Source organism: Aethalodelphis obliquidens, unplaced genomic scaffold (genome assembly GCF_003676395.1).
Source record: "Aethalodelphis obliquidens isolate GAN/ISIS:26980383/991018 unplaced genomic scaffold, ASM367639v1 scaffold28, whole genome shotgun sequence".
In the NCBI taxonomy this organism is placed as follows: domain Eukaryota; kingdom Metazoa; phylum Chordata; class Mammalia; order Artiodactyla; family Delphinidae; genus Aethalodelphis; species Aethalodelphis obliquidens.
In genome coordinates, this window is record NW_020837972.1 from 16205273 (window position 1) to 16218637 (window position 13365).

The 13365-nt window shown below is 42.4% G+C and overlaps 1 protein-coding gene across 3 annotated transcripts in view; it reads left to right on the forward strand.

Moving 5' to 3' along the window:
• P2RX7 (purinergic receptor P2X 7) overlaps nucleotides 1-13141 on the forward strand; it is a 51874-nt gene extending 38733 nt beyond the window's left edge. For 2 of the 3 annotated variants that reach the window (XM_027124815.1, XM_027124814.1), the window contains exons 9-13: nucleotides 5597-5687; nucleotides 6966-7031; nucleotides 7119-7268; nucleotides 8245-8346; nucleotides 11931-13141. In XM_027124815.1, the coding sequence (XP_026980616.1) occupies nucleotides 5597-5687; nucleotides 6966-7031; nucleotides 7119-7268; nucleotides 8245-8346; nucleotides 11931-12428 (907 nt within the window). In that variant the 3' untranslated portion in view covers nucleotides 12429-13141. The remainder of the gene's footprint in view (nucleotides 1-5596; nucleotides 5688-6965; nucleotides 7032-7118; nucleotides 7269-8244; nucleotides 8347-11930) is intronic. The other variant, XM_027124816.1, reaches the window with a different exon arrangement.
• The last annotated feature ends 224 nt before the right edge of the window (nucleotides 13142-13365 follow it).

Genomic DNA, 13365 nt, shown 5'->3' on the forward strand with positions numbered 1-13365 from the left:
CCAGTAAGAACATCTTAAAGACTCCTGATACCTTGGGTATCATTGCTTCCTCACTGCAGTTTTGTCTAATTTTTAAGGTTCTTTGTAGTACATCGCCTATGCTTCTAGCTTCTGGACTTCAACCCTATGAATTCACTAGAATTCTGGTTCATTTTCACTCTTGAGCTGGCTAGTGCTGGTTTTGTGCTGATCTATTCTTGTTTTGATGCTCTGCACAGTTCAGTCCTCTGCTCCTGACCTTTTCCCATTGGTGATCTTGTGCCCCTAACTTAGTTTCCATGTTACCTCCTACGTCTGGATAATTTTTTCAGCCTGTTCCTACAACACTGGGCCAGCAGTAATTTGGCCTCTCAGTTTGAGGCTTATAACACAGTCTCCATGACCTTTCATTTCCTGTGGGAATCAGGCAGGGTTCTGTGACTGTGGTTATGGCTGGTCATTTTGTGCTCTGGTTCCAGACACAAAGCAGGCTTTTGCTGTTTCGTTTTCAGAGAGAGTTGCTGAGTATATCCCTCGGTTACACAATTTGCTTAAGAAGCTGGTAGGATGTTGATACTGGCATTCTTCATTCATTTAATATACATTGAAGAAAAAAATATTTGTTGCCCCAATGGGTATACATTGGTAAACAAAATAGACAAATTACTGCTTAGCATATATCCTACTAGGACATGACTATACATATAAGACAAAAATATAATAAAATACTCCAAGTCAACATCATTAGTCACCAGGGAAATGCAAATTTAAACCACAATGAAATATAATGACATGCCCACCAGAATGACTAAAATTAAAAACACTGGAAATTCCAAAGGTTGGCAAGGAGGAGGAACAACTGGAATTCTCCTACTTTCCTGGTGGGAGTGTAAAATGGTACAACCACATTAGAGAATTGTTGGGAAGTTTCTTATAAAGGTAAACATACGTCTATCTTCTAAACCAGAAATCCCACTCTTCGGTATTTACCCAAGAGAAAGGAAACATATCTCCACAAAAAGATTTGCACATGAATGTTCACAGCATCCTTACTCATAATAGGCAAAACCCAGAAAGAACCCAAATGTGCAATAACAGGTAAATGGAGAAATAAATTGTGATGTATTTATATAATAAAACACTACTTAACATAAATAAAAATGGAAGAAATTACTGATACACACATCAACATAGATGAATCCCACAGACGTTACATTGAGTGAAAGAAGCCAGACCTGAACGAGTACATTCTATGATGCCATTTATTTGAAGTACAAGAACAGGCAAACTTATCTGGGATGATAAAAGATAGAACAATGGCTGCTGGGCTGGGGTTTGGGGGTAGGAAGGAGGAGTAGGAACCAATTGGAAGGGAGCACAAGAGTTTTCTGGGGTAATGGAATGTTCTAGATGTTGGTAGGGATCTAGGTTACGTAGAGTATTCATTTGTCAAAACTCATTGAATTGAACCCTTAGGACTTGTGCATTTTATTATTATATGTTAGTTATACCTCAATAGAACAAACAAATCCAACAAAACCATTTCAGATGATAAATACTTCAAAGAAAATCAAACAAGATAGTGTGATGGGGGTGTGGGGAAATGCAACCGGAAAAGGCCTCTCCAAGCACAGGATAGGACCCCCATAGGCATCATGCACTTTCCTGAGGACTGAGCTTTCCTAGTTAAGAGGAGAAACTGTACACATAGGAGTCCATGTTAGGGAATCAACTTGCAAACATATTAGCTTCTGTGAATACTTTTAGTACTAATGGTCTGGACCAGTGGTTATTAAGTGCAGGTCCCCATATCAGCATCATGTGGTATCCTTCTAGAAATGCAAATTCTCAGGCTCTACCACAGACCTACTGAATCAGACACTCTGGGGATTGTCTTCATAAGCCTTCCAGGTTATTCTAATGCAAACTTAAGTTTGAGAATCACTAATCTAGACCCTCGATACTCAAATGTGATCCTGGAACCAGCAACATGGGCCTCACCTGGGAGCTTGTTATGATGTACAATCTCAGCCCCGACTCTCAATTTACTGAGTCAGAATCTGCATCTTAAGATTCCCAGGAGATTCATGTGCGCATTAAAATCTGAGAAGCACTGGTCTAGACTATATTTTCTAGCATCCCAAACATACTTCCTTCTTAGATGATTCATCTGACTATATTTTCTTTCTACAACCAGGTTGCTAGCTGCCTGGGAGAATGAATAAAATAAAGTGTCTACTTAATCTGAGCATGCAAGTGCAGGCCAAAGTACACGTGCACGTGCAAACACACACACACATTCATTGCTTCCTAACCCTTCTGCTAGCACTCTTATTGAGTTCTGGAGGGGTCCACTTAAGCAAATGGCTTTATTTATATTTTATTTAAAGCAGCATCATTAACTGGCAAGCAGGCTTCAAATTTTGTTTTTGTTTTTGTTTTTGGCCTGCACAATGTTCTGAAAGTTGAGACATTCTACGTAAAAATATGGACTTCCTACTTTTTTTGAAAATTAAGCTATTTGAAAAAAATCAACCCATTTGACAACACTGGCTTCATATTCCACAGGGAGCACTCAGCTAGAGCTGAGTATCAGTGGTTCCCTTTAGAAAGGCCATGTGGCTCTTGGTTTGCCATGCTCCTCACCACTCCTTATTGCCTCTTACCTGGCTGCATCACTCATTTCTGTTATCTGGCCCCTATAGGCATTTGTGTTTGAGACCCTTGGCTAAAGACTGGCTGAGATCAAGATGTAACAGGATTTTGCCTTCTCCGGGTCAGTGGAATTTCATCCAGGGCCCTGAAACCAGCTCCTAGTTTAGGTAATGTTTTGATCATTCCCAGCTGCTCTACTGAATAGGCTTGTGGCCATTAGCAAAAAGAGAGGCCTGGATCAGTGGTCCCCGACTGCCCTCACAGGCTGTTTTTACAGCAATCAGCAGACGCATGCAGGGCAATGTACCAATCAGATGTTAGCAAATGTTCTTCAAGTCGCTGAGCTAAGCCTAAGAACATTAGCTCCTGAAGAGATCTGAGCTTTCTGAAGAACTGGTTGTGATGTTAATATTCTTTTAGAACAAAGTTTTAGAGCATTGGTTCTCTGGAATAAGCACCAGAAGAAATCTTTAGCCAAAAATAAAATGTCAAGATCTGACGGGTAACTGGACAAGTTATTGTCAAATAGCCACACAAAAGGGAAGGAAGTTAGAGGTTATATGAGGTTAATGAGAAAATATAACTTTCTAAAACAGGAAGTTGAAGGAATTGATCACGTTGCAGAATTTTGTCCTTTACCAAAAGATCCATGGCAAAAGATCCTTTTTCAATTATTCAGTTTATTTACAAGATGTGTAAAGCAGGGAAGTCCCACACAGAATAGAATGCCTGATGTGCTTCTCTGCTTCTCAGAATGTGTGTGTGTGTGTATTCATTTCCTATGGCCGCTATAACAAATTACCACAAACTTGATGGCTTTAAACAACAGAAATTTATCTCTCACAGTTCTGGAGGCCAGAAGTCCAAAATCAAGGTGTCAGCAGGGACATACTCCCTCTAAAGTCTCTAAGGGAGGATCTTTCCTTGCCTCTTCTAGCTTCTGCTGGCTCTAGGTGGTCCTTAACTTGTGGCTGCATCCCTCCAGTATCTGCCACCGTCTTTACATGGCATTCTCCTCTGTGTTTCCGTTTCAACTCTCCCTTTCCTTTTTCTTATAAGGATACAGCCATTGGATTTAAGACCCACCCTAAATCCAGGATGATCTCATCTTGAGATCCTTAACTCATTTACATCTGCAAAGATCCTATTTCCAAATAAGGTCACATTCACAGGTGCAGGGGTTAGGCACTTGGACTTATCTTTTTAGGGGGCCATTATTCAACCCACTACAGAGTGTAAAAACATCCTTGCCCAGGGCCTGGTGTTCGAGTGTGGCCCACTGATCACCTGCATCAGAACCACCTGGTACCTTTCCTGGAAATACAGATTCCTAGAAACACCTCACACCTTTTGAAACCACCCTTTGGGGGTGAGGCCCAGGAATCTGCCTTTTGAACACACTTCCCAAGTGATTCTTGCCCTCAGTTTGAGACCCACTGTACAAAGACCCTGAAAGCAGAAATTCAAGTATTTACTATACAATGTTAACCTTCCAGCAAAACAGCTTGCTTAGAGAGATAATGCAACCCTGGGGCATGGAGTGGTGATGCATGCTTGCTTTGTATTTTAAAAAACAAATCAATTAATAGAGCAGAAGAAAGTACTGTCATGGAGTGAGAACAATCAGATGCAAAGAAACTGAAACCCCTTTGGCCAGAAACAGGCACTGAAGTGCCTGAGAATATCTAACTGATCTCAATGTCAGATCGTGAGTTTAAAAAGAATAAGAATTTCAGATGTTCCAAACTATACTTTGGCAGAGCATCTGTTTTCTTCTCTCCCCACACCTGTAAATAGATTATGAATTAATAACTCAAAGAAAATATATGTCCTTACCTAAAAACAACCACCAAAAGTGGTAAGAGGGAGAGTCAGATTTAAAAGTTTTGTGAGACATGTGGCTTAAGCCTTCCTAATTATTCATGAAAAACAAAACATGACACTTTCCCTGACTGTAGCACTGATGAGGGCTGCGTATTTTGGGTGACTGTGATTTGTGCCCAGGTCTTAATTTATAAAGGTGACCGAGTAGTAACACAGAGAAGTCAATGCCCTTGAAAGAAGAATTTCCCGAGAGGTGGGGCACACCAGGTCACACAGGGCCACAGGGAGAAGCACCAGGTTTGGTCAGGGGTTAGCAGGAGAAAGGGGAAAGCACAGCCCAGAGCCTTTACTGTGTTTTCTGTGGGAAATGAAAGGCAGGGCAGGGGAAACAGCTTAGGATTGGCTAGTTTGAGTAATGGTGGTGGGCTCTGGGCTACAGGGGTGGTCTCTGGTTGTCTGGTACCTGGCCCTGGGTAAGTTAGGGCAGGGGAAATGTTGGCTGTGTGTGTGAAAGTTAGATACAGAAGGTGGCTGGAGATATGGACTCAGGATTGGTCAAGAGGGTTTGTAACATGATTTTCACATACTTGCAAAAGCTGGATGGCAGGGGGCATGTAAACAACATTGTCCGCTAGTTTGGCCCTGGTGATAATGGATGCCAAACAAACAAATACAGAATCTTAAGAAAACACAGTTAGAGCAGATTGCTGAGGGGCACCTGTTCCCAATCCATTCATTAGTATCTAAGATTCACCCTCCCCCTCTTTGTTCTAGAAGCTAAACTTTTCCCTCTTAGAGAATGATCAGAGTGCTTGAAGTTATTTTTTTTAATTTCTCTTGTTGTCAACCCTGTATTGGTTAAAAATTGTTCATTTTAATCTTAAACTAAAACACAGACTTTCCATCATCCTGTGATGCTGGAAGTAGAGAAGGTGACATGGGGAAGTGGTGCCTTGGTTCAAGGTGAAGAGACAGAGAATTTCATGGGTTCGGATTGTGTTCTTTCCTCTGCCAACCAGAGCAGAGCTAGAAGACGGACAAAGAAGACTAGAACGGCTACTGGTTCGGTTTTTCTTTTCATAAAATACCAGCACTTCCAGAGAGATCTTTATAAATATGTATCCTTTTCCTCCTACAGATATGCCAAGTACTATAAGGAAAATAATACCGAAAAGCGGACCCTGATAAAAGCCTTTGGGATCCGTTTTGACATCCTGGTTTTTGGCACCGTAAGTCTCTTCTCGCATTCAGCCACTGGCATCTCCGTTCCTATGACTGTGTCTTAATTATTGCTGTAGTGTCTCAAAGGGTGAATGTTTTGGTCATAGTCGTTAGCTGGCACTGTGCATCTTGCATGTGGGATCAGAGAGGGGGAAGAAATGTTCTTGTTCATGGACAAGTCATCTAATGAGTACAAGAGTGGGCTTGGGGAGAAAACCTAATACTCAATTTTCAATATACTCTGATGCTTAAAAAAGAGAGAGAAAGAAATCCCTCTGCAAAATACTTTGTAAGGAATCCAATTCAAATGGGTTTAGGAAAAAAGACGACTTTTTTTTTTTTAGTTCACATAACTGAAAAATCCAGAGGCAATTTTCAGGCTTCGGGCATCATGAATCCAGATGTCTTAACAACATCATCAGGAACCTGCCTCCCTCCATCTCTTACATTTGTTCTCCTCTGTTTTGGTGTCATTCACAGCGGGTCATCTCTATGCAGTGCTGTCAGCAGCTACTTATACCTTAGCAATTTAGCAACCTCAGTGAAAAGAGAACATCTCAGCAAAAGCCTCAGCAGATGCCACTGGCTTTGACTGGCCCAATATGGGCCAGATGCTCACTGCTGAACTGTGACCAGGGTCACTCGCAATGGCTGGTCTTACATCAGCCCTGAACCAGCCCCTTCCCCGCAAACTACATGGACTGAGTATGGACACAGACAGTTCTCCAAAGGAAAATGGGCATGCTGTCTCCAGAAGAAGGGGATGCTGGGTATGCAAAAATCAACAGATGCCCACATACCTTGTCTGACAGCGTATTATTTATGTAACATGGTGATAAGCAGCACAAGAATCGATGAGATATAGTGAGAGGATACAAAGACACTGAGAATAAAAACCACAGGGACATCTATGGGAAGAGTTTGTGCAGACATTCCTTCCCTCTGTTTCCAGAGTAATCTCAAATCACTTTTAGGAAAAGCTCTTTTGAAACCCTCACCTTGAATGGAATAAAAAACTTTCAATGGTTCTCCTCTCAGTGTGTGAGTTCCACTGCTTATTTGTTTAAAACATCCATGTTTTCAAGCACATCCTGAAAGGCAGAAGCAGGAGGAATGGGATTCATATTTTCAGTCTCCTTAATCTTTGTTGCCGTGAACACTTTGGATGCATCTGTCAAATTCACGGCACTAGACTCCCTCCTCTGCTGGAACTTACAATTACATGTTAGAGCAAAAGAGCATTGCTCTGAATTTCAACCGGGTAACCTTTTGTACTCTGTTTCCAGGGAGGAAAATTTGACATTATCCAGCTGATCGTGTACATCGGTTCAAACCTCTCTTACTTTGGTTTGGTAAGGGATTCTCTTTCTCACATTTTATGAAAATGATTTGGCAAAAGGAAGTTTCACTGACATGGTGCTTGTCTGGGTTTTTCCCAGGCCACTGTGTTCATTGACTTTCTCATCAACACTTACTCAAATAAATGCTGTCGATCCCGTATTTATCCCTGTTGCAAGTGCTGTGAACCCTGTGCAGTCAACGAATACTACTACAGGAAGAAGTGTGAATCCATTGTGGAGCCAAAGCAGGTAAGGCTTGCTGTGTCTATGGGATGTTAAAACGCGTGTATGGCCCATTGGACCACGGAGAAGTTTGCAAAAATAAGGCCAAGGGCTTCCCTGGTGGCGCAGTGGTTGAGAGTCCGCCTGCCGATGCAGGGGACATGGGTTCGTGCCCCGGTCCGGGAAGATCCCACGTGCCGCGGAGCGGCTGGGCCCGTGAGCCATGGCCGCTGAGTCTGCACGTCCCGAGCCCGTACTCCACAACGGGAGAGGCCACAACAGTGAGAGGCCCGCGTACCGCAAAAAAAAAAAAAAAAAGTGATAACAGTAATTGCTTCTGGAAAGGAGCCTAGGATGGGGGAGTGGTCAGAGTGGTCAAATTTTAGTTCACCTGTATGGTTTTGATTTGATTAATTTGGAATTTACTACATTGACTCCATGATTTCCTCCAATCAAAGAGAAGTCTCTGGTATTTAAAAACAACAGAGGGTTTCTTTCTTTCATCCAAGAACATTGCTGTTCTTTTTTAGCAGCTGAATGCACAATTCATTGTTCGTTGTACATGTATTTGCAATTAAAGTAAAAGTTCATCTTTGCAACTAGAATTAATCACCATTTCATGGCCCAAGATGGGATGAAATTTAATGAAAATATAAATAATTTAAGATTCAATAGTATAACTTTCTGGAGATATTCAACCTAGAGTAACTGAAACTGAGGGAACACAACAAAGGAATTTTACATAGCACTTGGGGGACCTACAGATATTAGGCAGGAAGCTGTGGATACTCTAAATCTACAAATTAAGGTGCTTGGGGATCAATTTCTGATTTACCTTTAGACTCGGAATCATTCTTTCTTTGTTAGCAAGAGTTTTTGGTTAGCTTGTGTAACAGGTTGTCATTTGGAAATAGGAATAACAGTTGCCTTTAGATATGTTCAGATATGCAATTCGTGATAATTCTGAACTAAAGTTGGTAACCTTTTAATCTTTATTTCCTAGACATTAAAATATGTGTCCTTTGTGGATGAACCCCACATTAGGATGGTAAACCAAAGGCTACTTGGGAGAAGTCTGCAAGATGCTGAAGGTGAAGAAGTGCCAGTAAGTTATTTCGTCTTTTTTTTTTTCTCGGTCACACCACGCAGCTTGCAGGATCTTAGTTCCCCAATCAGGGATCGAACCTGTGTCCCCTGCAGTGGAAGCGCAGAGTCCTAACCACTGGACCGCCAGCAAATTCCTGTAGTCTTTTTTTCTTTTTTAAGAGAAAACTTACTATTTTATTTATTTATTTATTTATTTTTGGCTGCATTGGGTCTTCCTTGCTGCGTGCTGGCTTTCTCTAGTTGCGGCGAGCAGGGGCTGCTCTTCGTTGCAGTGCGTGGCCTTCTCATTGTGGTGGCTTCTCCTGCTGCAGAGCACGGGCTCTAGGCACACGGGCCTCAGTAGTTGCAGCACATGGGCTTAGTTGCTCCGTGGCATGTGGGATCCTCCCGGACCAGGGCTCGAACCCGTGTCCCCTGCACTGGCAGGCGGATTCCTAACCATTGCACCACAAGGGAAGCCCAAAACTTACTATTAAATATAAATATATCTAGAAATGTGTATAAATCACAATTGATGACAAAGTAAACCACATGTAACAAGCACCCAGATTTAACAGTGACTATTACTAGCAGAAGTCCCTTTTATGCCTCCAAATTACTACCTTCCCTTAAAAGTAGTCATTATCCTGTATTCAAGGTTAGTTTTACCTCTTCTAGAATTTTTTTATTTAAAAATTATTTTTATTTTTATAATTCTTTTAAAATTTTAATCCTATAGTATGTATTCATTACATACTCTGTTGAGTGTCTGGCTTCCTTCCCTCAATATTATTTTTGTGAGAGTCATCCATGATGTTGTGTATAGCAATGGTTCATTCTCGTTGTATAATTTCCATTTTATAAACATTCAATTTATTTATCCATTCTATTGTTGAATGAACTACCTATTTGGGTAGTTTCCACTTTGGGGTTCATGCCAATGATGCTGCTACAGTAAACGTATGGCACCTAAGAGTGGAACTGCTAAGTCATAAGGCAGGTGTGTGTTCAGCTTTAGTAGATACCACCTAACAGTTCTCTGAAGTGGGTGTTCATTTTTTTTTTTTTGCGGTACGCAGGCCTCTCACTGTTGTGGCCTCTCCCGTTGCGGAGCACAGGCTCCGGACGCGCAGGCTCAGCGGCCATGGCTCACGGGCCCAGCTGCTCCGCGGCATGTGGGATCTTCCCCGACCGGGGCACGAACCCGCGTCCCCTGCATCGGCAGGTGGACTCTCAACCACTGCGCCACCAGGGAAGCCCTGAAGTGGTGTTCTAATTCACATTCCCCCCATCAGTTTTGGCTGCTGGACATCTTCACTAACTGCGTTAGTTTTCTACAGCTGCCATAATAAATGACCACAAACTAGGTAACTTGGAACAACAGAAATTTATTCTCTCACAGTTCTGAAGGTCAGAATTCTGAAATCAAAGTCTGAAATCAAGGTGTCAGCAGGGCTGTGCTCCCTTTGAAGGCTCTAGGGGAGGTTCCTTTCTTGCTTCTTCCAGCTCCAGGAGCTTATTACACCTGTTAGGATGTCCAGTACAATACTGAATAGAAGTGATAAGACCAAGCATCTTTGTCTCATTCCCTATGTCAGAAAGAAAGTTTTTTACTTCACTATAGTACTTGCTGTAGGTCTTTTTATTTTTTGCGGCCTCACCCCACGTCTTGCGGGATCCTAGTTCCCAGACCAGGGATTGAACCCGGCCCACCACAGTGAGAGTGCCACGTCCTAACCACTGGACCACCAGGGAAGTCCCTGCTGTAGGTTTTTAAAGAATGCTCTATCAGATTAAGAAAATTCCCCTCTGCTCCTAGTTTACTAAGAATTTTTATCATGAATTGATACTGAATTTTAAAATAACGTGTTTTTTCTGCTTCTTTCCAAATAATCAATGAGTTTTCTTTTCTTCTGTCGTGTGGTGCATTACACTGATTGGTTTTCAAATATTAAGCCAACCTTGCAGGAATCTGCAATAACATCAGTTTGAGTGTGATGTATGATTCTTTGTATTTACTGCTGGATTCAATTCCCTAATATTTAAGAATTTTACATCTCTTCTTGAGAGAGTCTGGCCAAAATTTTTCCACTCTTGTAATGTTTTTATCAGATCTGGGTATAAAGTGAACTCCTGTGTGTTGGGGTGGGTGTGGTAATATACACATAACCTAAAATTTACCATTTTAATCATTTTAAAGTGTGAAGTTCAGAGACTTCCCTGGTGGTCCAGTGGTTGGGACTCCGTGTTCCCAATGTGGGGGTCCCGGGTTTGATCGCTGGTCGGGGAGATGTATCCCACATGCTGCAACTGGAAGAGCCCACATGCCACAACTAAAGATCCTGCATGCTGCAGCGAGGATCCTGTGCACAGCAGCGAGGATCCCGTGTGCTGCAGCTGGGAGCTGGCATAGCCAAATAAATAAATAAATACATAATTTTTTTAAAGAGGAAAAAAAATAAAGTGTACAGTTCAGTGACATTTAGTATATCCACAATGCTGTGCAACCATCACCACTATCTAGCTCCAGAGCCTTTTCACACCCCAAAAGGAAACCTTATATCCATTCAGCAGCCACTACTCACTCACTTCTCCCCAGCCCCTGGCAACCATTAATCTGCTTTCTGTAGATTTCTGTATACATGGATGTACCTATTCTGGACATTTCATGTAAATTGAGTCATACAATATTTGTCCTCTTATGTCTGGCTTCTTTCATTTAGCATAATGCCAAGGTTCCATCCATGTTTAGCTAAACATCCATGTTTAGCATTTGTCAGCACTTCATTCCTTTTTATAGCTGAATAATAGTCCATTGTATGAACATAACATTTTTTTAATCCATTCATCCATTGACAGACACTTAGGTTATTTTCACCCTTTGGTTATTATAATAGTGCTGCTGTGAACATTCATGTACAAGAACCATTCAATTTTAATGTACTTAACTCAGACTTTCTTTGTCTGGTGAATGAAGGTATATGCCACAAAGAATAGACAAAAATGATGGCAATTATGGCAACTTCCACTGGAGGATAACAAATGGATTTTTTCAGAAAAGAGAGCATGGTGAGAAAGGAGAAAGCAGAGCTAAGTCAACAAATATTTACTGTCTACTATGTGTGGGCACTGTCCTAGGCATTGGGAATGCAGGCAGTAAACAAAGCAAACAGGGCCCCTGCTTTCATGTGGAAGAAGAATCATTAAGTAAACATATCAATTCATAAGATCATTTCCTCATAACAAACATAGAACATCATTATGTGATAAGAGAATGACCTGGGAGGAGGGGAACTACCTAGATCAGGTGGTCAAGGCAAGAAGGTCTCTCCGAAGAGATATATGTATTGAGGCCTGGCTTTTCTGAATTTCACTTTCCAAATCTGTAATATGGAGATCAGAACACATATCTCACGAGGTTCTCCAAAAGCTTAAATGAGGCAGTGCTTGCAAAACACAGTCCTGATATATACATTTAATAAATGATAGCTACTAGTATTAATGTAATATTAAATGTAATTTTACAAGTTAATAATAAAGTTAAAGAACCTAGAACCCTAGGGGTTGTCAGTGCTGATGGGTTTGGAAACTTGCCTTTTTCAGAGACCCCCGATGGACTTCACAGACTTGTCCAGGCTGCCTCTGTCTCTTCACGAGCCACCCCCCATTCCTGGACAACCAGAGACTATCCAGCTGCTCAGTGAAGGGGCAACCCCTAGATCCAGTGACTGCCCGAATTGGTGCCAGTGCGGAAAGTGCCTCCCATCCCAACTCCCTGAGAGACAAAGATGCTTGGAGGAGCTGTGCTGTCGGAAAAAGCTGGGTGCCTGTATCACCACCTCAGAGCCATTCAAGAAGCTTATCCTGTCCAGACATGTCCTGCAGTTCCTCCTGCACTACCAGGAGCCCTTGCTGGTGCTGGATGCAGATTCTACCAACAGCCAGCTGCGGCACTGCGCCTACAGGTGCTATACTACGTGGCGCTTTGGCTCCCAGGACCTGGCTGACTTTGCCATCCTGCCCAGCTGCTGCCGCTGGAGGATCCGGAGAGAGTTTCCCAAGAGGGAAGGTCAGTACAGTGGCTTCAAGAGTCCTTACTGATGTGCTGAGCAGTCATATAATATTGCCTTTGCTTGCACCTTGAGCTTCACCTGCAAAGATGTGTGTCCAGATTTTCAGCCACAGGGAAATGTGCTTTCCTCCTCCCCCAGCTCTGTTTGTGTCAGAGAGCAAAGTGACCGGAGTAAACAAACAGCAACTAAACTAGAATCCCTCAGCATGGACTGAGAGTCAAGAGATTCAGATTTATATCTCCATTCTATCCCTAGGAAGTTGTGTGATCCTAGGCCTTTAACCTCTGTACCTCATTTGCCTTATTATCCAATCTATTGTTTCACAGGGATATTAGGAGAGCAAATTGAGACAGTGTACACAAACTCTCTTTTTAATGCATAAAGAGCTACATGAATATGAAGCAGCTCATTTTGAGGTGAGACTAGGATAATGTCCAACTATCAACAAACCCTTGGGTCCTGGTTAAAGAATGGGGAGGATTAAAAGTTTTGGCACACATTTTTTGGCATTTGTCCTATAGACCTGAGGGGTTATATCTCCTCCCCTTGTGTCTTGGCAGCTCTGATCACTTTATCCAATGATAAAGTGATGCTGTGTCAGCTTCAGGGTCTTGGTCTTAAGATGCTGTCAGCTTCCACTTCCTGTCCCTTGAAACTCTTGCTGTGAAGGAAGCAAGCTCCCATGTAAAAATCTGCCTATCCTGAGTCCATCCTGCTGTGAAGAAGCCCAAGCAGCCATGTGAAGAGGAGAGATGCCCCCAGCATTCAAGCCATCCAAGCCCATGGGGGAGAAGAAGCCTTCAGATGATTCCAGATCCTGCTAACATGTGACTGCAACTGCATCAGACAACCCAAGTGAGAGCTACCCAGTGAACCTACAGAACAAAAATTGTTATTTTAGGGCTTCCTTGGTGGCGCAGTGGTTGAGAGTCCGCCTGCTGATGCAGGGGACACGGGTTCGTGCC